This window comes from Lutra lutra, chromosome 11, assembly GCF_902655055.1.
Source record: "Lutra lutra chromosome 11, mLutLut1.2, whole genome shotgun sequence".
NCBI classification, from domain to species: domain Eukaryota; kingdom Metazoa; phylum Chordata; class Mammalia; order Carnivora; family Mustelidae; genus Lutra; species Lutra lutra.
The window spans coordinates 2679718-2706531 of record NC_062288.1 but is presented as its reverse complement, the minus strand read 5'-3'; the positions used below and the strand labels follow the sequence as shown (position 1 = coordinate 2706531).

The following is a 26814-nucleotide window of genomic DNA, read 5'->3' as shown; positions in this document are numbered from 1 at the left end:
GGGCCATCTCACAGCAGGATTCGCAGGGTTGCTGGGATGGGCTGGTCATCCCAGAGATCCTCCCAGAGGAACCCCGGGGACTGCTGGCGGGCGTGGGGCTGAGCCGGGGACAGCGTTTCGGGGAGAAAGTCATCTGGTGTCGTCCTGAGGCTTTTTCCCCACCTGCCTGGAGAGAAAGAGTTAAGTCGCTGGCACACAGCACCCTTCTGCTTTCTCTCTGGAATTCTTCTATTCAATTAAGTAGCTCATAAAAATGGTAAGAATTTGCCTTTCTTCCACTGAGCTCAAGGAACGTATTGTCATGTTTCGTGGGGGGGCGGCCCGCAGCCCAGAGAGCCCTCTGATTCCCTGAATTGGCCTTTGGGGCGTTGCTGCTCAGCTCAGTCCGGGCTCTGCGTGGCCGAGTGCTGCATTGTTGTCCCCTCCCTGCCCATGGTACGGGAACCCCCAAGATGGAGGCTGTGAGCCCAGCACCTTGTCCAGCCAGAAGGGCTGTGAAGGGCCTGTGACCTGCCATGTTCCAGAAAATTCTGTGCAGACCACCTACTCCACTGGTGCGTGTCCGGGCTGGGCAGGCCGGCTGGGCTGCCGGAGTAGCTGGGGCTCCACCTCGGAGGCAGGTGACGAGTGCCAGGGATGTGCCTTTTTCTGGAAAAGCTACAGTGAAACGTCAGGGACATGCAGGAGGAATGGAAAGTGAAAGTGGGATAGCGTCTTCGGGGATGCAGCTGGTCCTGTATCCCTGTGGCCGGGTGGATTGCTCAGCATTTTTCCTAAACCGAATGTAAAAATGCCTCAGGAGGGGAAAGGGACCACCGGGCAGAGTAGAGACAGAATAGAGCTGTGTCAGCGGCACTGGCTGGGCCTCTGCCATGGGGCTCTGGAAGCACCAGCTGCGGGAGGCGGTGGGGACATGGCCACAGACTCCACTGACCTCACAGGGGAATGGGAGACCCCCACGGGCCTCATCGCCCTGCAGAACGGGTTCCCCTTGTTCTGTTTCAGAACAGGGTCTGACATTGTCCTCAAGCTCCTCTCCGTCTGTGGCCCATGACGCTGGGCACCTCTGTCCACCCCCCACCTCCAGCGAAATAAGGTCATGATGTTAAATGGGAAAACCAAAAAGCCTGGTGAGGAATAGCATGGTTGAAAACGCATCATTCATCAGAAATCTGTTCCCGCGTCAGCAGAATAGGCCTGCTCAGCCCCCAGATGCAGGCACCGGCCACGAGCAGGAGCCTGCTGGGGTCCATGGGTGCCACCTCCCCGCCAGCCCTGGCGCCCGGGACTTGGTCGTTGGGGTCAAGTGCGGGCCCTCCCAGGGCTGTACCAAGCCCGTGGGGTGAATCGTGGGATTTGTGTTAAACATTCAGTAACTTTTGGGGGCCATCCTTTCGATCTTTCCGTCTGCTCGGTTGGAAGGACTAAGTACAGTGCTGCACGGACACCAGGCAGGGCTGCAGCAAGGACGGGAGAGAGCCTCGCACCTCGCCTCTGCCCCACCACGCCATGCAGACTGGGACTTGGCCCAAGCACTTGGGCTGGCAGTTGGACCACATTCCTGGGCAGCAGCTGTGGGCCGTTGCCTGTGCCTCTCAGGTGTCGCGGGAGAAGCAGGAGTCATGTGTGCCAGATGGCGGGGGGTGCTCTCTGCAGCCTCTGCCGTCAGGCTCCCCTTGAAAACGATGTGTCGTCACCGAGACCCCCCCCCCTACCCCGGAGTCCTGCGCCTGCTCCTGTTCCCTCCGACCCAGTTTGCAAAAGCACTCGTCTGCCACGTGTGCGGGCAGGCCTCATGGACCCCGGCAAACGTGTGTGTGTCTCTGCTTCCCTCCCCAGCCATCGCCATGCTGAAGGACAAGGAGCCGGGCTCATTCATCGTCAGGGACAGTCACTCCTTCCGAGGAGCCTATGGCCTGGCCATGAAAGTGGCTACGCCCCCCCCTTCCGTCCTGCAGCTCAACAAGAAAGGTAGGGACCCGGGAGCTGATGGGGCGCGCTCACCCGCCTGCGAGGTCTGTGGCTTACGCGTTCGGCTGTGCCATGCTGGGGGACTTTGCAAACACGGCTCTGAGTTTCTTCATAGTCTCCGTGTTGTTCCAGTGAGGCCCCCTCGGGACTGGCCTTGTGCAGGCGACATTGTTAATGATCTGTGGAGTTGAGTTCTTTATTGCTGTGAATGAGTGACGCGTTCCCTTGTTCGGCTGCCCGGGGCCCCATTCTGCCCCAGGAAGTGTAATAAATTCCCGCCCCTTCTCCCTGACCGTCCCTCCAGTGACTGTAGACAGGCATGCTCCTTTTTCCTCGCATGAAAGGCAGTGGCCTGTGCATGCCTTTCTGCCCCGATGCTCCGGAGAGCGTTTTGCTGGATTAAGAATGACGCTGGATCATGAGCCCCAGGGGTGTCCCCACGGCCCTCCACCCCATGAACCACGTGCGGCTGTGTTCAGATCTCTGCTCACTCTCCCGGGTACTTTCCGTTCATGCTCACTCTCCCGGGTACTTTTCCGGACATGACCATGCGCAGAGAAGGTCGCGAGGGCTGTGTGCGTGGTGAACGTTCTCATGAAGCAAACACACGTGTGCCCACAACCAGGAGACAACCTCGGGGGAGGCCCCTGCACCCCTCCTGTGCGTCACGCTCCATCAGCCCGTGACCTTGCGCATATCCCAGAGACCATAGATTGGGCTCCGTGAGGCCCTTGGGGCTGGCCACGTGTCCTTCCGATGTCCTACTGTCTGTCCTTTTCCTGCCTACCATTCCTGCAAGAACCCCTGTGCGCTGTGGTCTCTGGGGACCTGAACGTGTGAGTGCTAGCTGTGTTGGGGTGTCCGAGGGGGACTGACTCACGCTAGAACGTTGGTCAGTTCGTGCTGACAGAGGCTCTGGCGCGGAATCACGGGGTCCCAGGGTCTTTCCCACCTTCCCCTGGTGACGAGCTCCGTCCCCAGCTACACCTGCCCCTTTTCTGTGCCCCGACGGACACACACTGTCCAAGTCGCCCATCCTGCCGCTGCGGACAGGACACCTGCTAAGTAGAAGGGAGAGTTACAGCATCTTCCTCTTAACCAGCAAAATAGCAATCCCTGAACATCATGGTTTTGCCCCTTTTCAACTCTGCATCAGAGAACTAATATGTATTCTTTTGTGAGGTTCTTCTGCTGTCTTCTAAGATTCATTGTTTCTACTTGTAAGACTGTGGTAACTGTCACTCTGACGGCTTTCCAGGGATTGCAGGCCCGCCTAAGACACCGCAGGTGCGTGTGTCGGAATAAGGTGATTCGCAGTACGCGTATCCCCGTAGTGCATATTACGATAATGAGTATAGCTCTGGTGCGCGTCAGACGAGCTTCCAGGCTTCTCAGTGGGCATGAAAGTCACGTTTACTCTGTGCTGTGGTCCACGAAGTGTGCAACGGCCTGCTCTCTCAAAAAGCAGTACACACGCCTTAATGAAAAAACACTTTGGTGGGAAAGCCGTCTGAGCGTCCCGCCCGTCTAATCCCAGGTCATAGTAACAAGCGTAATAATAACGAAAAAGCTGGAAATACTGCAGGAAATACCGACCTGTGACACAGGGACGCGAAGTGAGCAGATGCCGTTGGAAGAATGGCTCCCGGGGACTCCCCTGATGCAGCGTAGCCGCCAGTAGTTCATAAAAAACGCCATGTCAGGAAGTGCCAGGAGGCAGGCTCCTCGCCTGGGCGCCGGGCTCATCACCGGACACGGGGGCGTCCGGATAAGCAGAGTAGGAGCTCCCATGTTTAAGGAGCAAAAGGACACTGGCCTGCTTCACTCACGTGCCGCGTCCCGGACCGGAGAGGTGGACGGGAAGCCTGGATGGAGACTGTGCTCACGGTGTCCAGGAGCAAGTGACCTCGGAGCCGCACCTGGAAGGACATGAGGTTCGGTGGCTAAGGCGTCGGCCGAGGGGCTCTCAGGAAACAGAGGTGTCTGCCGTGGGGGCAGCGGAAGGGGCAGGGGTGCAGGGACTCTGACCCACGTCCGGACGGTGCTGTCTGCAAGCGACGGAGGAGGAGGCTTCGTGCACATCGCGTAGGACAGCTGAGCCTGGAGAGGAGCCCAGCGGGAGAAGCCCCAGCAGTCCTGAGCGAGGACTCGAGCAGGAGAGTCTCCAGACGGGAGCACTCGGTGTCTGTGGACGGGGTCCGCGGGGAGAGCGGGGACGGGCGCTGCGGAGTGTGTCGGGCTCTTCCTCCACGGAGACTGAGCCGGCGTCCTTCCTGCACATGCTGTGGCTTCGGAGACGCGGACTGTGCCGTGTGTGTGTTCTTGCCTCCCGCTGGGCACACACCTCGCAGGCCAATCTTGACTCAGCCTGAGGGTGAAGGTCACAAAACATCACTGGTGTCCTCTGGTTGAAATCTTCACTGGCTGCCTGTCCTCGCCCAGCCCTGGATTTGGCAATTGGCTGTCACGGTGCAGGGGGAGTTGGAGAGGGAAGAGCCTGGCAAGTCAGCACCCACCTCTGGTACCCAGAGACCGGGCAGTGACAGACGTCCAGGACAAATCTATTCTCCGGGCAGCCAGAGGCTGACCGTCCCACTGAGACACCTGTCCCTGGAGCCTGTGTCCCCTTCAGTGTGGAAGACGCGGATCCTTCTCCTCCCACAGCCGTGGTGGCACACTGCTCCTTTCCACTCCTGTGTTCACCACAACCTGCCATGGAGTCTGACCGTCGCTCTTCCTGCCAGCCCTCCCCATCGCCCCTGACGTGCCCGCTGCTGTTGTCTGTCAGCCTGTGTGGGAGCCACCCATAGGCCCGGTGGGTGACCAGACTCACCGCCAGCTGGTGCCGCTGTCGGGTGGTTTCCAGCTCAGTTTGGTGGTTTTCAGGACGTGCCCCGTCTTCAGATGCTCAGGCCGGTGTGGGGCAGCGGCGATGTTCTGTCTGGTCCCAGTGATGGAGGGCTTCCTTCCTGGGGGTCTGCCACGGGGCTCCTGGCTGGTCCCTTCCAGCTCCCGTCAGTGGCTTGTTCTCGGGCATCACCTTGCGTCCAGATCCTTCTAGTTTCTCCTGTTACGAGGGGAAGGGTCTAGATGGCATGTTCCTGTTTGTAGCTGCGGACTCATCCCTGCACTGGGAATGCTTGCAGAATGTGTGAGGGACCGTCCCCGGGACCCCTGCACCTCTGGACATGTCACCGGGGGGGGGGGCTCTGCTCTCATCCTCAGGTGCTGCTTGGCAGCCCACCGACGCCAGCGGCCTGGCTCCGGGGGCCCCTCCCTTTAGCTGGTGCTCTGTCCCTCTCTCCCATCCTCCCGTGCTCTTGTTTTTTAAATTCTCTTTTTTCTTTCTTTTCAATCTCTCACTGCAGCAGGGGATCTGGCCAATGAACTCGTTCGGCACTTTCTGATCGAGTGTACCCCTAAGGGAGTGCGATTGAAAGGGTGCCCCAACGAACCCTATTTCGGTAAGTGGCTGTAAGGTCCCAGTTAGCATTCTGGCCCATGCCAGAATGGTGTGCACCCCGACTGCTGCCCCGAGAGGCGGGGCCATCCCCTCCCATGCTCCGGGCTCCCCGTGCCCTCCTCCGAGTTACTGTCTCTACGATAAACTGGGTAGGGAGTTGTTCCGAAGGCTTTCTCAGACCCAAATAGATGGCAGACAGGTGGCGGCCTTGCACGCAGGCCCGCGAGTGGGGTCTGGGTTAGAGTCGGAGCGCGGGCCGTTCCTCTCCGTGAGAAGAGCCCTTGCCAGCCTCGCAGGCTTGCCGGGATACACCCGGACACACAGTCCCAGCCTCCAGGAGCACATGGCAAGGACCACGGAGGCACCTGGGCTGCAGTCCCAGACTCCATCGACGGCCGATGTCCGCTGTAGAAGTCGGCACCTGCATGTCTTGGCCAACACTCACCCGCAGTCCCTTTACGTAGCTTCGAGCTGTCTTGCGGGACTGGTCACATCACTGAAGCTTTGCACCAAGTCCCGCAGTAACGGAGTATTAGTTGCTAAAAGCAGAAGCGCTTGCTTCCCGCAGGGGCTTCCCGCAGCGGGCACACGGGCGGAGCGGGCGGTGTGTGGGGCCCCGCTAACGCCCGTCTGCTGTTCACCCGTTCCAGGGAGCCTGACGGCTTTGGTGTGTCAGCACTCCATCACGCCCTTGGCTTTGCCCTGTAAGCTGCTCATTCCAGACCGAGGTATGCGGGGGGGCCTCTGCGCGGCCGGGGTATCGCGTGTGTGGGGAACGGCAGTGTCGGGTCCATGAGGACGTGCCCACAGAAGTTGGACCGGAGTCGTCCTCTGTCGCGTGCCCTGTGGGTCAACCCCAGAGAGCATCGTATGGTCCAGCCCAGTCGGCAGAGGCAGGCCCTGGTGACGCCGTCACCTCACGTGACTACAGTGTCATTTGGCCGTACTTCCCACCTTCCTGGGCAGCCTTGATGTCACATGATTGTAGTAGATTCATAGTGACTGGTTTACGGCGTAGGTAAGTGCGATTTGCCCTCCACAGTGGTTCGTGAGAGCAGAGAGAGACATGTTGCTGGACCATGTTGCCCCCTCCACCTGCTCACAACGCCGGGGGTTGTCACCGCCTGGGAACCCAGGCTCCCGAGTCCCACCCTGTTGTAAAGGTTCTTCCCCAGGGAGCCGGACTCATGCCCGCGTTTTCTTTCTCCTTCCCACAGATCCGTTGGAGGAGATCGCCGACAGCTCTCCCCAGACGGCGGCCAATTCGGCCGCAGAGCTTCTAAAGCAAGGAGCAGGTTAGTCGCTGGCTTCGTGTCCGCTGGTCCGAGTTCCTGGGTGGAAAGGGGGTCTTCTTGGGTCTGAGGGTCTCCTTCCTGCTGGGTGCGTGAAGGAGCTCCCTTTTGGGGGGCCCCCCAGGCCGGGCACAACAGCGAGTGTGGACGGACAGAGCAAGGCCTCCTCGAGCTAAAAATACCCCCACTGCGGATAAGACAAGAGACTGTGGGAGAAAGCCAGGTCCCGGGTTTCGTCTGGGAAGAAGGCAGGGAGCCAGTTGTGGGGGCCCGGCCCCCCCAGCCGTGAGTGTAAGAGCGCTCGTGGGCCTAACTGAGCAGCCGACAGCATCGCCCCATTTGCCCACAACCCAGGGTGACACAGACCCTGGGACAGCGAGTTTGCCTGGGCACATGTTTTTTTTAAACTAATAGACTTTATGAAGTTTTAGAGCAGTTGTGGGTTCACGGCAACATTGAGAGGAGGGTAGAGGTTTCCCACAGACCCCCTGCCCGACGTTCCACGTTACGGTGTCCCCCACCACAGGGTACCTTTGTTCGTGAACCTATGTTACACGTCGCTGTCACCGAGTCTCCACTGGGGCTCACCCTCGGTGCTGTTCCTTCTGTGGGTTTGGACACATACGTAATGACGCGTCCCCCCGACCAGGGTATCATCCAGAGGACATACGTTGTCCTCTGTGCTCCGCGTGCTCCTGCCCACCCTCCAGACCCTGGCAACGCTGACCCTTTTCTTGCCTCCATAGTTTTGCCCTTTCTAGAACATCTCACCATTGGAGTCATAGAGTTGGTAGCCTTTTCAGATTGGCTTTGTCCCTTAGTGCCAGAAGTTTCCTTCACGTCCTTTCATGGCTTGGGAGCTCATTGCTTTTTGGTGCCGAATGCTCTTACACTGTCTGCACGGACCACAGAGTACTCCTCCGTCCCCCACTGAAGGACATCTTGCTTTGCTTCCAACTTTTCGCAGTTGTGCATAAAGCTGTGGGAAACATCATATCCAGGTTTCTGCGTGGATGCGAGTTTTCAGCTCCTCTGGGTAAATAAAAAGGAGCACGAGTCCTGGATTGTATAGTCAGAGTATGTTCGGTTTAGTTGTGTGGGTTTTTGTTTTTGTTTTTAAAGAGGGAACACAAGCAAAGAGAAGGGGGAGAGGGAGAAGCAGGCTCCCCACTGATCCCCAGGACCCTGGGATCATGACCTGAGCTGAGGCAGAGGCTTTAATCCACTGAGCCACCCAGGTGCCACTGGTATGTTTAATTTTGTAAGAAACCAGCATTGTTTTTCAAAGCCACTGTGCCATTTTGGATTCCCACCAGCAGTGAATAAGAGCTCCTTTGGCTCCACCTTTTTGCCAGCATTTGGTGTCATCAAGGTTCTGGATTTGGGCTGTTTCTAATAGGTGTGCTTTCATATCCCATCGACGTTTTAATTTGCATTTCCATGATGACACGTGACATGGATCTTCTCTTATTTGCTGCTTGTACGCCTTCTTTGGTGAGATGTCTGTTAAGGTATCTGGTCTGTTTTTTCATTGGGTATTTTCCCTCTTGTTGAATTTTAGAAGTTGTTTGTACATTTTGGAGAGCAGTCCTTTATCGGATGTGTCTTTTGCAAATATTTTCCCCCAGTCTGTGGCTCATCTTCTCATTCTTTTGACGTTGTCTTCACAGAGTGGAAATTTTTAATTTTAATGCCATCCGGTTTATCTTTTCTTTCTTTCGTGGGTCATGCCTCTGGGGTTGTCTCTAAAAAGTTTGTCACCAAACCCACAATGATTTGGATTTTCTTCTGTGTGATCTTCTGGAAGTTTTATACTTTCACATTTTACATTCTGGCCTGTGGCCCACGGTGAGTCAGTGTCTAGGAAAGGTGTGAGGTGTGTGTTCGCGTCCTCTGTGGAAGACAGGATCTCCGCTCCATTGTATTATCTTTACTCTTCTGTCGAGGATCAGCTGACTGTACTTACGCGGGTCTATTTCTGGGCTCCCAGTGTTTTCTACTGATCTATTGTCTGTTCTTTTGCTAATAACGCAGTTGTGACTACTGGCTTTCCAGTAAATCTTCAAGTCAGGTAGTGTCAGTCCTCCAGTCCTGCTTCCCCTTCAAGCATGTTTGGCTCTTCTTGGTCTTTTGCTTCCATATAAACTCTAGAATCCGTCAGCCAATGTGTACAAAATAACTTGCTGGGATTTTTATTGGAATTGAATTGCATCTATAGATCAAGTTGGGCAGAACTGCCATCTTGACAAAGTCTTCTTATCCATGAACATGGACTCTCTGTCTGTTTAGTTATTTTATGGTTTTCATCAAAGTTTTACAGTTTTCCTTGTGACTATTTCTTGTACATAATTTTATTAAATTTATACTGAGGTATTTCACTGGGGGCTGCTAATGTACATTGGATTGTGTGTTTAGTTCCAAATTGTGATTGTTCTCTGATGGGCAGGAAAGGGATCGACGTCTATATTAATCTTGTTTTCTGCACCGTGATGTAAGGACAGTCCCTTGCTCGCTGTTGCCACATTTGATGCAAGCCTCGTGGCCCCCATGTAGGTGGGCTGTGGACACGGCCAAGGCCACAGGGCTCCTGTGGGTCTGCAGCTGTGAGGGAGCCGAGTTCCCCATGTTTGCTCTTGGAAAGATTGGGAAGGGAATGTCAGCGTCTGGTTGGAGGCCCGGACAAGAAATACCTCCTTTCTGCACCACGTATCAGTACCGACTTCACAGCCGTGGCTCTGTGTCGGAGGTCAGTGCGATCTACAGCTCTTTTCTTATTACCGCCTCTGTACGATGCACATGGTTCTCTCGTGCAGTTTTTCTCTGCGGATCTCCCTGTCACTATGCCTGTTGCTCAGCTAAAATCCATCTCTCTCTCAACAAGTAATGGAGTATTGAACTCTTTTCAGACCGTCCTTGAGGGGTACGTTCTGTGTGTCCAGAATGAGGGTGACGTGCTTTGTGCCAAACAGCAACAATGTTAGAACGCGGAGGTCCAAAATGAGGAGCGTGGGCTGTGTCAGCCCTGGGTTCAAGTCCAGGCTCTACCGCACAGGGTTTTGACCACTCAGCCACGTGGACCTTGACATAACGATGATAATGATCTCTCCCAACAGCATGGCTGCAGACGCCACGTGAATCAGACATTGAAAACTGCCGTGGGAACTGTGACGGGGGCATTCACATAGGTTGTTGTGGTTTTATCCCTGCTGTGTTTGCACGGAAAATGCTCTTCCTGGCCGAGGAGACATGACCCTGTGGCCTCACTCTTACCTGGCATGGGGCACAGTGGGGTGCCTGATGTCTCCAGGGTGTGTGCGCTCAGCCTGGGGTTTCACCGCCCCCCACGTGCTCGGCGCTCTGCACTTGGCCCAGGAATCTCTTAGACAAGCCACCTCTCGCGTTTCTCCCTCAGCTTCTTGGTTACCGTTTTTCCCATTAAATGTCCAGTTAATAAACGTAAAAGTGCATTTGCTAATCATCCTTAGGAACCATTGTAGCCCTTGTGGTTGGATAGCTTCTTCTACTCCGGCTTATCAACGATCCTACTTCACAGTCTTGTGGAAGAGCGCCTGGCAGGCGCCAGCAGTGTTCGATCACGTGCTGTTCTGAAGAATGGCAGATCCCTGGAGACCACGTGAGCCTCTGAGTTGAGCGTTTGTGCACGACGGCGTGGAGCCTGTGTCCTTTTAAAATTGCATGTTTCTAAGACGTCCGTGCAGCTCACTTCATGGGGGACAAGGCAGGGCGTGGAATCAGGACACGGATCCGTGTCTCGAGTGAGGACAAAACAGCCGTGAGCTCGCAGAGGCCCTGTGGTTGTTGGAAAAAGCGTAGGGAGGCAGTCAGACTGTCCCATTGGCGATCGCCTGGAAGGAACTGATTTTTTTTCCACCAGATTAAATTTTTTTTTTAAGATTTTATTTATTTATTTGATAGGTTACAAGTAGACACAGAGGCAGTCAGAGAGAGAGAGGAGGAAGCAGGCTCCCCGCTGAGCAGAGAGCCCGATGCGGGGCTCGATCCCGGGACCCTGAGATCATGACCTGAGCTAAAGGCAGAGGCTTAACCCACTGGACCACCCAGGCGCCGCCCCCAGATTAAATTTTGTGAGTGTCCTCATTCACCCCAGGGCTTGAATTGTCCTGTGTGGAGCCCTTCCCCGTCAAGCTGAGGGAGCAGCACCCGGGAGCGTGAGCAGACACGGGCAGCCCCGGCGGGGGTGCACGCTCCCTCGTCCGCTTCCCCTCCTCTCTGGTCACCAAGGGCTTTCTGGGTCATTCCTATCTCTGAGTTGACGTTTTTGTCTCTTCTTTGGTGGCGTTGAAGCCGCGGGATACAGTCCATCCCGAGAAGAAGGGCCAGGCCTCTTGCTCATTTCCCAGAAGTGTTACGCTGTGTCCTTAACTTACCACATTGTGAAGGATATTTTCTTTATAAAAGCAGTAGAAGTTCTTTAAATTAAGAAAAGGGAAGGCACGCCCGGGTGGCTCAGTCCTTAAGCGTCTGCCTTCAGCTCAGGTCATGATCTCAGGGTCCTGGGATCGAGCCCCGCATCGGGCTCTCTGCTCAGCGGGGAGCCTGCTTCCCCCTCTCCCTCCGCCTCCCCTCTTCTCATGCTCTCTCTCTGACAAATAAATAAAATCTTGATTAAAAAAAAAAAAAGGAAGAGACTCGGAAAAGAGAGGAAAGGTGAATTGCTCAGAGGCCAGACGCCCTGGATGTTTTTCCGTATCTCGCTCCAAGTAAGAAGTTCTCCCTTTCGTCCACACACCGCGCAGGTCTCGCTTCCAGCGGCTGCACAGTGGTCTGTCCTGCTCCTTTGGCTTATTCCTGCTTCTCGATATTAGAAACAACCCTTGGGAGGCTACCTTTCCGCATTACGTCCTTGTTTCTGAATCTTGTGTTGCGTCTTCGGACCCGGGTTCCCGGACGCAGTAGGACTGAGGGAGGCCGTGTGTCCCTGAGGCTTTGTTTCCCGTGGGTATGACAGGTGCGGCCCGTTCACAGGAGGCAGCCCTGCTCCACAAGGCGACCCCCGCCCCTCGCAGGGCCACGCATCAGGTAGAATTGGACGTTGGGGGCCAGGCTGTGTGGACAAACCCTGGTCACCCTGTGCCCACCCCCCACCCCGCCGACTGGAGAGCAGGGCTCCGGGACCCGTATGCTTGGCAGACCCACCCCCGGCTGAGGTTTGGCAAGGGACAGCTTCCCTCCTCTGCTCTGAGGAAAGACCCCATGGCTCTGCCATCAAGGGTGAGAGTCCCCACGCCCTAACTCCTTATCGAAAGGCCGTGTGTGGTTCCACAAGGGCTGGTGGGAGCCTGTCCTGTAGACCCAGGCTGTGCCCATTTTGTGGGATTCACTGCAGTTAGATCAGAATTCCTCGTCTTGTTTTTGGAAATGCTCACAGGAACGCTCATGAAATCGAAGGCAGGCCATCCACCTTCCGAAAATCACACAGTCTTGAAGTTTCCAAGCACCCATCCAGCTCCTGCTCAAACACGCGCACTTTCCTTTTATACTTGTGACGATAGCAGGGACATAGTTTTATCCTGCTTTCCCATCCGCCTCTCACGTCTTTCTGGCTTTGAGGAATAGTTGATGTACCATCGCTGCACAGGCCTGCGGCACACGGTGAGAGGGTTTGATGATCTAAGTTGTGAGGTGGTCACCTCCAGAGGCTCAGACCGTGTCCATCTTCTCGTGTGGATACAATAAAAGGAGGAAAGGAAAGAAAGGTTCTCCTTGTGCTGAGAAATCCTGGGACTCACTCTCTTCATGTCTTTCCCGTGAGCCACACGAGCGTCGGCTCTGGCCGCCACACCCCCCTTTCCCATCTTCTTGTCGCTGTACGTGCGGCATGACCCCCGTTTGCTGGCTGCTCAGTTTTGCGTGGGGGTTTGTTGAACCTTTCCGTTTTCCCACTAAGTCAGCATGTGCCTCCAGTATCCCCACCTCTGGGTTGGTCGTCCACCGTGGTTATGGAAGATTTCTCCTTCTGAGTCTTCTTGGAACTGGGACCTCTGGGACCCCAAGCCTCCCGATAAAGACAGCCACGTTATCCGGAAGGGCAGTCAGTGTTGACCCAGCATTTCATTGGAGCATGGCGGGCACAGGGTGCTGGGCAGTCACAGTCATAATGTGCCAACACACGCTCTGTCCTGAGACGACCCGTGTAAACCCCTCAAGTCCAGCTGGCAGCTGGAGTGTGGGTCACCCCAGCCCTGCCGCTCCCCTCGGATTGGTGCCTGCCATCCAGAGGGAGCAGGTGCTTCTGCGACTCCTGCCCACCCCCTGAGCATCCCTCTGGGTGAGAGCGTGCAGGTGTGACCTCCGGAAGGTGTGTCTGCTGTGAGGATGGGCACATGGTGTCGTCTGCAGGCATCACCTGTGGCCGAGGGCGCTCGCACACAGCCTGTAGGCCTCATAGTAGACTCCACGGTGCACCCTCGGAACGTCCGGTGTGTCTCACTGAGCGCGCCCCGTCGATACCGCGGCAGCGGCAGAAGCAGCACAGAGCTGGGGCGGCATGGATTCCCAGGGGCTACGAGGCTGCTGGACCTCTTCTCGGGGTGTCCAGGCCACTGTGCCCTCTACTGCACAGGACAGGTGCAGATAGGTGGAGACGGGCTCCGGAAAGTACTCTCCACAGCCCAAGAGGCAGGGATTGTCCTCAGAGTGCACAGTATTAGCAGAGCCCGGAGGTCTGAAAACGGTTGCTTTTGGGATAGGAAGTTCCCTTTCGTGGCTGCCTGACGGCACAGGGCATTTCTGGCTGGGTGCCGTCTCAAGCTGCTCTTGGTGAGGGCAAGGGAGTGGTTCAGGAAACTTTGTAGGGGAAAGCTGGGGTCTCGGAGGAAACTCGCTGCTGATGGCGAGTTCGGGGCTGTGCCCCTAGAGGAAGTGGGGTCACCCCCTGTAGTGAGCATGGCCGTCTCCGTGCAGGGTAGACAGTCTCGCTGAAGACCTCATCCGCCAGCCCTGGGCTGCGTCCTTCCTGGGAGTCTTCCTGGAGTCTACCTGGGAGGCTTTCTAGAATCTGCTTCTTCCCTTCTCCTGGGCCTTTCCACTTGGGCCTCTGCAGTGGCTCTGATGATAATTCGATTCTGGTGGTTTTTCCCCATGACCTCAGTGGGACCCTGGCTGACATGCTTGTCACACTCAGCAACTCAGGATCAAGGGCAGAGCTCCATACTCCGATGAACTCGGTGCAGACCCTTCTTCACACAGCCTTTGTTCCAAGTCACATGCCTCACGCATCGTCCCTGCTGCTCTGGATGCTGTGGCTTCCAGCTCTATGTGCGGATGCTTCTGAGGGGTGCTGGCCCTCAGGCTTCCCTCCCGCATGTTCCCTGACCGGCAGTGGTGCTGCGGACCCACACCGGCACGAAGGCGGGGAGGGGTCTCCGGCCCCAGTGGAGACGCAGCAGCAGGGACAGCGGGAGGCTCCTGGGATGGGGCCTTCCGGGCACGTGTGTCCTGCGTCCTGCCCCATCCACACCTGTGGAATCGGGGACTGAGGGCTTTGCCTCTGGTGAACACCTGCTTCCCCGGGTGTCTTCCAGCCTGCAATGTGTGGTACCTGAACTCCGTGGAGATGGAGTCGCTCACCGGCCACCAGGCCATCCAGAAGGCCCTGAGCCTCACCCTCGTACAGGAGCCGCCTCCCCTGTGCACGGTCGTGCACTTCAAGGTGTCAGCCCAGGGCATCACCCTGACGGATAACCAGAGGAAGTGAGTGTGCCTGGGCCCGGGCTGCGGGTGGGGCTTCTGGGCACCCAGTCGGACGTCCCGCCAGCCTGCACATCCCTGGGATGAGGCTCTGGACGCGTCCCTCATCGGCACGCCCCGTCCTTCATGGCCTCCCAGGAGCCGCACGTAAACCGTGGACATTCGGCCCGGGGCCTTTCTTCTTGGGAGTCAATAAAGTTGTAATAAAAAAGAAAAGGGGGAAAGGTTTGGACCTTTGAGTGTCTCACCCACACACGAGTATAATTTTTAAACAGAAAAACCTTTTAACTCGATTCTGTTAAAACACTGGGAGACTGTGGTAGAACCACCCTGTCTTTGGTTCCGTGTCATTCCGACTGGTGGTCGTCCCGTTTTGACGCTGCTAGGTCTGATTTCAGTATCTAGATAACGAACCGTAACGTAACCATCAGTGATACATTAAGACTAATGTTAGTGACAGTCACTCTCAATCGTCTCTCTACTGTGTAGTACGTTACGATACTAAATGTTCTCTACGTGGTATTGGAATATGTAGGGAACAATGTTTCGGTGGCTTTCAGCAGAGCTGCCCCTGAGCGGCTTCTACCTAGCAGATGTCCCAGGAACATAGTAGGGCCGCAGTCCGAAGGGGGAGCAGAGTCAGGTGGACGGACCGCGGCGTGTGTGCCCCTCCTCCCAGCAGAGCCCGTGGCCTCAGGGTCAAAGGCATTTCCGATGCACTTGTTATTCATGTGTTAACGGAAACAGCCCGGTGTGGTTACTGAAAGAGCTGGGTCCTCAGCTGTAAAGGCAGAGGGATGGCAGGAGTGTCATGGGGCACAAGGCCAGCCCACTGGCTCTGGCCAGCAGGCAGCGCTGTCCCCAGGGCGGCCCCAACCTGCCCTTCGTGCCCACCTCGCAGTTAGTCTGTATGTTCACAATGAGCCGTCCGCCCCATCCCTCTGACTGACGCGGGCTCCGGTCCCTGCCTGGACACCCTGTGCCCAGCAAGGAAGGTTCGCTGGACGTGGTCTGTGGCTGGACACAGTCTGCGGTTCTCGGGCAAGCACAGGAAGGCTGGGCTCCCTGGTTCTCCTCTGGGGCCGTGCCAGGGCTCCGGGGTTTGGTCCCGAACCCCACGCAGCTGGCAGGGGCACAGTGTTGCTCTGCTCTGTGCGTCCCTCTCACCAAGAACCAGCTTTTCCAACGCCACTCAGCCCCGCGTCCCGTCTGCCCATTTCTGACCGGCGTCTGCGTGTTCTTCTCTCCAAGTAATCGAGTCACCCTCCGCCCGACTCTCCTTCTAGGGAGCCTGCACCGTGCATCACTGTCCCCCTCCCGTCTGCTAACAAAACCATGTCCCCCCGCCCTGTCCCGACAGGCTCTTCTTCCGGAGACACTACCCCGTGAGCAGCGTGATTTTCTGCGCGTTGGACCCGCAGGACAGGAAGTAAGATAATCTCTGTATCAAGCAGCGCGCGTCCTTTTGCCCGTTAAGCGAATAAAGACGTTAACATAACTCTTCCTCTCCTTTCTGTCCGCCAGGTGGATCACGGATGGCCCCTGCTCCAGGTGAGTTCCCGGACGCCGGCGCCCTCCCCAGCACGGACCAAAGTTCATGTCGTCACTGAGTTCCAGCGAGGGTTTCCCATAGGGAAGGGAGAGACTCGTGCCAGCGCGTTCACGGCTTAAACACAGGGAAGCGCGTCCTTCTGTAGGAAGGGCCTCCCGGGGTTCGCTTTCCCGCTCGCTCCTCCCCAAGACACACAGTTCCCCGGACCGCGGCGTGGAGCCAGTCGCACGGCTTTTCGGGCCATTCGGGGCAGGCGCAGACGCAGGTGCACGAGTCGGCGTAGAGGAAGGACGTCCTGTGTGAGCGACAGCGACCTGGCGCTCAGCATTTCGCAGACGCAGGGGGAGCGCGGTTTCCGCTGCCCTGGCCCCGCAGCAGGCCAGTCTTGCTGGCAGCGGTGCTCCTGGAACCTTCCGGAACCTTCCGGAGCCGTCTGCACCCTTCAGGCCGGCTTCCTCTGTGTAACCTAAATCCGATTGCCGGGAATCGCTCGAACCACACGGGTCCCACCCTGGCACCCCGTTCACGGTCCTGTTTGTCTCGGGATCTGACAAAGTGCTCGGAGGCCCTGGGCTCTGGCACGCGGGGCTGGCGGTGTTCCCGTGTGTGGAGTGCACTACCCCATTGGGGCTCCTCGAGCCACACGCTCTGTGGCGGGGAAGCTGCGCCGCTGGAACAGATGAATCCCTCGTTTTTCTAAGAAGGAGCAGAGCGAGTTTCCCGGGGATAGCGGAAGTCCCCGTGCGAGGGTCAGGGCTCATGGAGGCCCATTTGGAGAACGGCTCCGATTCCTCTAATAGTTAGACGTGCGGTTCTTTTAAACCATTTCCTTCCTTACCCGTAGTTTGTAACTGCGGTGTAGGAGGCCCGAGTGTGGGCAGGAGTGTGGGACGTCCAGGCAGGGCCTGCGTGCAGCCCTCACCTGAGCCCCCCGTGACTTGATTGCCCTATCCCAGTACTGGAGGGACCTGGCCTCCTCTGGGAGAGTCAGGCCACCAACCGTGTGGGGGCTCTGGGACCCGCTCTGACCTGAGTCTGCAGGATCCTGGCCAGGAGTGGCCCGGGGCAGTGGCCGGGGCGGTGGTGGGGGCGGTGGCCGGCCGTGCACCTGCCGTACCTGGGGGCTTGAGGGGTGGACAGGTGTGGGCAGTGCCCGGCTGAGTGGCGGTGAGTGGTGAGTAGAAGTTGTGGGGTGCAGGGGGAGTAGCCGCAGGTTTGCACCCACTCTTGGACCTTATGGGACACTGGCACGCTGACCTCCCACTTTCTCTGTTGCAGAGTCTTCGGGTTTGTGGCCCGGAAGCAGGGCAGTGCCACAGACAATGTGTGCCACTTATTCGCAGAGCATGACCCCGAGCAGCCAGCCAGTGCCATCGTCAACTTTGTGTCAAAGGTCATGATCGGCTCCCCTAAGAAGATCTGACCCCCAGCCCAAGACCGAGCGGGGCCAGAGCGTCCGCTGCCGGCATCTGGCCGGCCTGATGTTCCAGCCCCAGGAGGGCCGGGGGCTTCTCCTCCGGCTTCACAGACACGAGGACACACGACCTCCCGTCTGCTGTCCTTCCCCGAAACACTGCTAGCCAGCACATCTCCGTATCCAAGCGCTTCCCGGGTGGAGGAAAGTGGGATCCATGCGGCAGGGCCGAGCGAGGATGCGGGTCCCCATGCCCCTTGCACACCGGCATCGGTGGGAAGGAGTGCATCCGGCTCCTGGACGGCAGCCCTGGGTGGCCGGGGGTGCCACCAGCCATGCGCAGGGCCCCTGTCCATCCAGCACCCAAGGGAGGCCTCTCTCCCACGACAGAGACACTAGCTCACCGAGAAGGGGATGCATGTTTGCTGAAGGTCCGTGCAGGTCAGGCCCTCCCAGAAGTCAGGGGGCATGAGCTGGGGGGGAACACGCTAGCTGTGAGGACCAGGAAGGCCACCCAGTCCCTGGGGAGGGCACAGAGCTGCCCGCGTGCCCCGGCCCGGCGGGCAGTGGTGGCTCCGGCCTCCCGCTCTCACTCCAGCTCCAAACAGGGTGTTGTCCATGAGAGAAGAAGGAACATGGACGTGAAGTGTCTTTTTGTGTAATTTATATTCTACTTATGCCAAATTATTTATGGTAAATTGCTGGGCAGGATGGGGTCCCGGTGCTGCGAGCTGCCAGGCCGAGCCTGTGCCCATGATCCAGGGCCACGTCCCCGACAGGCCAGCCTCAGCAACCTTGACCTCCCCAAAGCTCACTGGGGGATGGTTCCCATCCGGCAGGCGGGTGACGTCCTTTCTGGGAAGGAAGGTTCCGGAGGGCGGGTCACATTTGGGCGGAGACTCAGCCCTGCTCTCCCAGGCAGTTCTGGGCCCTCTGAGCCATTGGCCACTTGTCCCGGCCTCTGGGATCCTGCATTTCCAGCACCCGGAGCAGAGGAGGAAGAGGAGGAAGATAAGGAATCCTAGTCCTCCAAGGCTGTCTTTGGCCGAGAGCTGCTCCCCTGCGTTTCCGAGCTACCGAATCCAGATGCCAGTCACGCCACGGCTCCTACGGGTCCCCCAGGACAGACCGGGGGCTCAGTCTCCCCCCACACGGCCCGGGCACCCCGTGGCTCTGGGCTCCCAGGAGCTGCCCGCTCTGCCCGACCAGCTCTTCGGCCCCCTGGGCATTGCCAGCAGCATCACTCCAGCAGCGCGAACGTGCGTCGTGAGTTCTGTGTTAAGTGGGTCCAAGACAGATGTGGGGAAGCGCAGAGCGGAAGGCCTCACGTTGCGGGGCGTCGGATGCAGGTGAAAGCAGGGGGACGGATCCGCCGTCCGGCTCCTCTCCGTGCCCCAGACACAAGTGCCTCATTTCTGTGCCAAATGTTTGCCTGGTCTTCACAGACCTGTTCCCTGAGAGGTGTCGGTGTGGCTGTGTGGGACACGTTGGCGTCTCCTGGGAACCCTGGGGGCCTGGTCCTCAGCAGAGGCGGCTGGCATCTCAGGATTCCGGTCATGGCAGAGATCCGGCCAAAGGGGACCCGAGATGCCATCCCCAGGACGCACCTCATCCCGAGATGGCTTCTACCCAGTTTGACCCAAAGACCGCAGGTCGGGTCCCTCACCCGTCCCACGAAGAGCGGGCTCGTTTAGAAACAGTGCGGGCCAGTGAGGGGTCCAGAAGCACAGTGGGCGGGTGACCCGGGCTCTGGGGCCTCCCGTGCAGTCCCTGTCCCGAGCGCTCAAGAAGCCGCAGCCCCTCGCTGGTGAGGCGGACTGGCCACCTGTGGCTTTCCTGGCCACGGCCAGGACATCAGGATGTCTGCTCCCCGGTTCCTGATGAGCCGGCACAGCAGGTTTCTTTCCCTGTTACACGTGCGTCACACGGAGCAAGAGGAACCCGGGAACTCGGGCTCCGACCTCGGGGAGCCCCGCCCCCACCCCCACGCAGGCTTGGGGCCGCTCCGTGGAAGGCGCGTGGCCTCCGGGCGCTGGCGGGCGCAGGGTCCCGTCCCGGGGAGTCCACGGTCCCCACCGCCTCACAGCCAGGGTCCTGTTAGCCCGCTCATTAACCGGTCGCCGTGTCCTCCAGTGTTAACCCGGCGCCGGGGTAAGCCACACCGAATTTAAGGTCTCCGTGTGTGACCTCGGCGTCAAAGACCTCGTGTCTCCTTAGTGGCCTTATTGTTAGTGGGTATTTTTACTTTTCTTATATTGTAAAGAATATATCCAGTATGTAAATGAATGTTCTATAAACCCTTTGTATAGTCATTTTCTCTGCTTTTCAGATACTGTCTCTATTCAGAGTATAATAAAATTATCAACGTGGTAAAGCCTCGGGGAGACCGGCCTTTGCTGTGTGGGTAGAAGTGCCCAGAGGGGGTGTGCCTCTGTGAGCTTGCGTGTGTGTGTGCACGTGTGTGCGTACACGTGTTTCAGTGGGGGTTTTGTGGAGCGTTGGATTCGGTTATAAATTCACATATGGGGGCACCTGGGTGGCTCAGTGGGTTAAAGCTTCTGCCTTCGGCTCAGGTCATGATCTCAGGGTCCTGGGATCGAGTCCTGCATCGGGCTCTCTGCTCAGAGGGAGCCTGCTTCCTCCTTTCTCTCTGTCTACTTGTGATCTCTGTCAAATAAATTAATTAAAAAAATTTTTTAAAAACTATAAAAAAATAAATTCACATATGTTTTTGCCTTGGGCATCTATTTTAAGATTTCCACCCAGGGACCTTTGAAAAATAACATTCAGAGATTTTTTAAGATTTTATTTATTTATTTATTTATTTATTTATTTATTTATATATTTATTTATTTATTTGACAGCAAGATGACAAGTGGGCAGAGAGGCAGGCAGAGGGAGAGGAGGAAGCAAACTCCTCGCTGAGCAGAGAGCCTGATGTCGGGCTCGATCCCAGGACCCTGAGATCATGGCTTGAGCCGAAGGCAGAGGCTCAACCCACTGAGCCGCCCAGGCACCCCACATTCAGAGATACTAAGAATTTAATTGCGACATGTGCTGTTGCGCCGAGGACCTGACTTCTGATGTTCAGCCCCGAGGGGACCTTCCAGGTGTCTACAGCGTGGGGGCTTGCCCCGAGTGTGCCGTTCAGTGGGCTTATCTGTTGCTGCATCGGATGCAGGTGTCGCCCAGCACCCCTCCGGGGGGCTCCCCAGTCAGATGGGGCTCATCATGCTGGCTTTTTGTATTCCGGGGTCTGGGCTCCCTTTCCCTGGCTGATCTCCTTCCTGAGTTAGGTGATGGGGACCCAGGACTCATGGCCCTCATGCTGTCTGCGTCCTAAAGCCCTGAACCGCTCTGTCCTGGGGCCCCCAGTGGGTGGACAGTCACTGGGCTCCCCAGGCAGTGCCTTCATTCCCCCCTGCAGGCTGGGGTGACTGATCCTGTCCCAGCCAGGGGCCTAAGGCAGAGAAGACACACTTGGGAAGTGTCATCCAGAAGGATGTTTCTAGGGGGACGGCAGGGCTGGACCCCTGACCAGTGTCACAGAGTAAAACTGGGCAAGGGACTGATATGACAGCCACTAGCGTGGGCTTTCCAGGAGCACAGTGTGGATGGGTCACCGTGGCCTGGAGCCCACCCAGAGGATTCTTGGAGAACCGGCCACCACCAGGTCCTAGCCTGGACGGGAGCTTGTGCACAGATTAACTCCCTGCTCATCACTCAGCGGCTACCACTGATGGACATGCTGGGGATGGGCGCTCAGTAACACCCACTGGGACCCGAATCTAGTGGACATGGCTGCTTGTGCCCACCGTCTTGGGCCCTGGATCTGTTAGTGGTGGGCCCTCCACCTGCCCAGTCGGGACCCTGCATGTTCTGGTGGTCACTGCCCAGGCCCCATCCAGTGGGGACCAGGATCTACTGAAGATGAACACTGCTGTCCCATGTGCTGGGGACCCAGGAGCGATGAATGATGGGTGCCCGGGCCCGGCCCCCTTGGGCCGTGGATCTATTGGAGAGGGTGCCTGGGTCCCGCCCACACTGGACCCATGGATCTGTTAGTGATGCGCATCAGGGGTCCCGCCCACCGGGGGACCCTGGATCTACTGGAGATGAACACCTGGTCCCGCCCACTGGGGACGTTGTGTCGTATCCTCCGTCGGGTTCCTTGTTTCCCCTCAAGGTATGTGTGTGGTCGTGAGCCGAGCTTCCCCAGGGTCTCCGGTCACGTTTCACAGAGCAGACTCCAAGTGGAATCGGAGTTTCCAGGTGGACTTGGGGTCCCGGGAACACGGAGGGAGGGACATTTCATGACATGGGGATTGGCCGTGTTTGGACACACTTGGGTTGGGCAAGGCTGTTGAGTTGGTAACAAGAGAAAGCTCCAAGAAGGAATGGCCGTAAGGTTCCAGAGGAACCAGAGGCCAGAATTTGGCAGAGCGAGAATCAAAACACAGCCAAACTACATGCTGTTTACAAGCCTGGGCCGGGGTCACAGTATGGGTGGGTGAGGTGGGCCCCCAAAGCCCTTTGCTTATGGGAGGGCGCCTGCAAAAGGCATCTGCCAGGACAACCCAGCGGACCCATGAGGTTTCTTTGTCCCCATGCATCTGAGACAGCGAGGTGGGGGGAGGGGGGAACACCAGCAGGATGTCCTGCCCACCCCAGGAAGCACACTGTGTCTCCCACTGTCCCGGGACCCCCCAAGAGGGCTAGGCCAGGGAAGCTGAGCCATGGGTCCCCCTTCTCTACCACTGAAACACCTGTGCCCCCCGCCCCCACCCAGGCAGCCACATCAGGACCGTGGGGGCCACAGCACCATGTAAACAGCACGGGCCAAATCTCTTGGCATCTCTGTGGCGACTGGACTTTCCTCTTGGGCACGGCGCACGCTGGTTCTCCAGCCCCAGCACAGATCAGTCGGACGTGGGACCCAGAGTCTCCTGACTTCACAGATGACACGTCCTGGATGCGACGGACGATACCCCGTGCGCCAAGAACCAGGACACGTGGGATGATCCAATGCGGGATGGCCCAGAGAGCAGGCTTCTGGGAGCACACGAAAGCCTTGTTCCTACAGCGGGGAGGACAAAACAGAGAAGCCACTGCAAAGAGGAGGGATGGAAAGGAGGAAAACAAACAAAGCACTGCACAGGAGGGGCGCTCACGGGAGGACAGGCCGCGGACAGGAGACAACGGGAGGGTCTGTGAGTTCCGGGCCCGGGGAGGGGGTCTGCACCTGCCTGGCAGACCCAGGGATCTGCCGGCTGCCACGGCCTGTCCAGAGGCCCTCCCTGGTGTCATTGAGTCCCCGGAGAGGAGCAGGACAGGGGGACGAGGGAGCAGCTGAGGCAGCCCCCACAGACCCCAGATTCCGCACGCCCCCGGCCTGCAGACTCAAGAAGCTGAGTGAGCCCCGAACTAGAGGAACGGCGGCAGCCGAGGTCCTGCGAGCATCTGCTTCCACAGACCAAGGGCCCGTCCTTTGGAGATGCAGGGAGAGCGGACGCTCTCAGGGAAGGAAAGCTCGATGGGGTTGCCCGGAGGCCTGCAGAGGCTCTTTGTGAAGAAAGGGGCCATCCAAGACTGAGACGTGGAGCCCCAGGAAGGAAGAGGGAACGGGGAGAGCAGGAGACTCCCAGGCTGTATCATCACGTGTGACTGGTGATTGAAACAGCAGCTCTGGGGCCCCTGGGGTACTTGGTCGGTCAAGCGTCTGCCTTCAGCTTGGGTCATGATCTCAGGGTCCTTCCTGGGATCGAGTCCTGCATCAGACTCCCTGCTCAGCGGGGAGCCTGCTTCCCCCCACTCCCCTGCTCGTGCTCTCTCTCCTCTCGCTCTCAAATAAAAAAAACACAAGATCTTAAAAAGACCTATCAGGCCAACGTTAATTTTAAAAATCAAGCCACTGTTTTCACGTCTGACAAAGTGTACTTTAGGGCACCGAACAGGACTGGGCCCAAGGATATGTGTCCTACAGTCATAACGGCCCCATCCCCAGGAGGACAGACCCCCTGGGCACGCCCCCGACAAACACATCCTCAGCGGGGGAAGCCAGAGCTGGCGGAGCGGAAAGGACAGAAAAACCCAGAGCTGTGGGCTGGGGGCTCGACACCCCCTTCTCAGCAGCAGAGAGAACTCGACAGAAAGTCCCCGGGACGCAGGAACGCCGGCAACACAAGCAGCCCGGAGGACCCAACGCACAGGCGTGGGCTCCCCACCCACAGCCACGACGTCCCTGCGTTCAAGAACCGTGGAAGGCTCAGCAGGACAGACCGAAGTGGGGGGGGGGAGAAGGGGTGCGTGCTGTCTGGGGAGAGCTCGCGGCTTCCCAGGCCGTGGACAGCGCCTGGCCTCTGGCGGGATAAGGAGGCAGAGAGAGACATTGGTTGAACGCCTACTGTTTGCCAAGGGCAGTGCCAGCCCTGTTAGCACTGGTGGATGGGTCCGGCGTCCCTGGGAGGCGGTGCCCAGGCAGTCCCCACCGGTCGCAAACCGGGGTAGGAGAGCCCTGCTGTCGGCTGGCCGGGACCCCACACGGAGGGCCCGAGTGACCCGGCTGATGGGGGACCATGTCCAGGGTTGGAGCCGCAGTGGCCACCCCCGCCTTGTAGGGGACGGGGAAGAGCCTGGGGACCCCCTGCCTGTCCACACACAGCCGCAGGTGGCCACGGCAGGTGGCCCTCGCCCATTTATGGGTCACGACGCTCGGGGTCCAAGAAGTTCAGTAGCTCGGCCACGGCCCAGGATGCAGGCCAGGACAAAAGAACCCGGTAGTTTCTAGCTGCCCCTTTCTCGTGTGGGAGTCCTTCCGTCCCAGGTAGGCAGCCCCGAGCCCGGCTCCCCAGAGGCCGACCCTGCCCACCCTCCCCCCGTGAGCGATGTCCTGACGACAGGCTCCTCCCGCTGCACTTTGCCCTCGTCTGGACAGGAAGGTTCCCCTGAACCGCCATCCGCAGTGTCCCGGGATTTGGGCTGGATCCCGGCGGTGCCCGGCGCGCTGCGGGCGGCACTGCCCCCTGGTGGAAGGCCGGGCTCACTGCAGCACGGAGCAACACCCAGAGACCGCAGAGTCTGCGAGCCGGGCTGCAGGCCAGAGCCGGGAGTGAACGCGTGCAAGGTCGCGGGTTGTTCCGATGTTAGGAGCGCGGATGCCCCGCCTGGCCTCCGGTCTGGGCTCTGGCACGCACTCGCTCTGTGGCTGGGGCAGCCCCTCGGCTGCTGTCTCCCAAAGCCTCCTGTCCAGATGAACGTGGTGGTCGGGCTGTCTCTGTCTTAGCGGGCACAGGTGCTGACGTGGCAAAGCTGGTGAGCTCGGAAGAGAGGAGAGTGGGCCGTCCTCCCCTCTGCACGCCGCCCTGCCCCTCTGTGTGAGGCCCCCAGCCGCGGGCCCACCATCCGTGCACGCCGATTATAGACATAAAGGAATTCCAGGACATAACACAGAATAAACGTCCTCCATGAGGTGACGGAAACGTCCTAAAATTGGGATGGCGGTGGACTGCAGGAAATGGGGCCCAAACCTTCGACGCTTACCCTCCCGCTGGGTGAAGTGTGTGCTCATGCGTCGAATCTCAAGAACGCTGTCACAAAAGTAAAAACAGAGAAGCATCTAGAAGAAGAGAGAAGACAGACATGACAATCCTCTGAGACACAGGCCCAGATCCAAGCGTCCCCGCGAGGAGGGAACAGGGACCTGGCCTGCCGCACAGGGGTGACTGGGGAACCAGGAGAAAATGGCCTTTCTTTGTCGGTCTTCTAGCTCATGTTGATTTCGAGAAAGACAACATGCCTGCGAGCCTGTGGAGGCCAGTGTCAGGCTCCTCTGTGGTTCAGGAGCCCCTGGGCACCTGCAGGACAGCTTGAGGGGATGGGAGGAGACTTGGAGAGAGGTTGGCCCCCAGACATAATGGGGGGCTCTGAATGGGGCAGCCGCTCTCCCAAAGACCTGGGTTGAGATTTCCGGTGTCACCTTAGATTAAGAAATCCCGCTCTGCAGTAGGATTTCCCAGGGGCTCATAGGTGGGCATCCCTGATCCTGGCTAGGCAAGGAGAAGCTGACGTATCCCTAGCCTCCCTCCATCACTGGGAACCTGGGGACTGGTTCTGGACAACAGAGTGAGAATTTGGCCCAGACGCAGGTCTAGACCAAGTGGTGGCCGGGGTTTGGACCTGGGCTGCAGCCCCCAATGTAGGGGGAGACCTGTGGCACTGGGGAGAGCCGGGGCGGGGGGGGCGTCTTCAATCTTGGATCTCTCACTGTGGCCACCCAGCAGGATAAACAGGTCTGAGCCTGTAGAGCCAGAGCTGGAAGAGAGAGGCAGTGATTTCCCAAAGAAAACTTTGCCCAGGTCCAGCGAGGTCCAGACCCATTGGGGCAGAGGCTTGGAAAACCCTCAGAGGCACCCGGAGAATGGTCAGCCTTTGCCGGGAACCAGGGTGGGTCAGAGCCCAGCTAGGGGCACCTTTCCTCTCCCTTCCCTCTTCCTTCTAAGGTACCTCCTGAGGGCTCAGTAGTGAATTCTCAGGGAGGGAGAACAACACTGAGTCAGAGAGACACTTGAGTTCTTACAGGAACCTACATGTCCTTGACACCAAACTGGACTGCTTTCCACAATCGCAAGTGACTGTGAAGCAGTCACTTTTTATTATATAAAATGACCGGGAAGTCCCAGGGCATGCCTGAGGTTTCAACCAGCGAACATTCCTGCTGAGCAAGCATACGGGGAGAAGGGGGACAAAGCAAGGCAGCTTTACAGTGTCCCCATGGCTCTGCCTGTGTCATGTCTACTTGGCCGTGGTGGGCTGGGGATGGCAGGACGAGCCGTCAATCCCAGCCCATGTGCTGCACGCACGTGGCCCAGGACCTGGCACTCCTGGGAGGGGGAGGAAGAGGACAACGGGGGGGACAGTTTTCCTCCTCTGTAAGATGGAAATGCCAAGAAAGTCACTTCTCTGGGTGGTGGAGAGGAGTCCTCCGAACCACAGCTGTGAAGGCACACTTGCTGTTCCCGCTGTGGTTAAGAACAAAGAGAACGCCAATCAAGGACATACTCTGAAAATGTTCCAGCGTCAGTTAAACAGGAACAGTTGGTCTGGTTGGTACTGTGCCATGGTATGTTCTGTAGGTGACTCTGCACATGGGTGGGGTTGTCATGGCCAGTTGCCACTGTGTCATGAGGGGCCACAGACTCCTTGTCTTCAAAGGGTTTCAATGAAGATAATGTGAGGATCTGTGTAAGAAGAGCCCGCGGAGAACCTAGGACAGTGAGCTTTCCCTGGGTGGGCTGTAGCATCATCACCACCATCATCATATCATCATCACCATCATCATCATCACCATCATCACCACCATCATCACCATCATTATCATCACCATCATCACCAC

General features: G+C 57.9%; 1 protein-coding gene across 5 annotated transcripts in view; it reads left to right on the top strand.

Annotated features, from left to right (window-relative positions):
* TNS3 (tensin 3) overlaps positions 1-19807 on the top strand; it is a 200710-nt gene extending 180903 nt beyond the window's left edge. For all 5 annotated transcript variants that reach the window (XM_047695926.1, XM_047695922.1, XM_047695923.1 and 2 more), the window contains 8 exons: positions 1840-1971; positions 5340-5435; positions 6085-6162; positions 6652-6729; positions 14292-14460; positions 15818-15886; positions 15982-16008; positions 17288-19807. In XM_047695926.1, the coding sequence (XP_047551882.1) occupies positions 1840-1971; positions 5340-5435; positions 6085-6162; positions 6652-6729; positions 14292-14460; positions 15818-15886; positions 15982-16008; positions 17288-17432 (794 nt within the window). In that variant the 3' untranslated portion in view covers positions 17433-19807. The remainder of the gene's footprint in view (positions 1-1839; positions 1972-5339; positions 5436-6084; positions 6163-6651; positions 6730-14291; positions 14461-15817; positions 15887-15981; positions 16009-17287) is intronic.
* The last annotated feature ends 7007 nt before the right edge of the window (positions 19808-26814 follow it).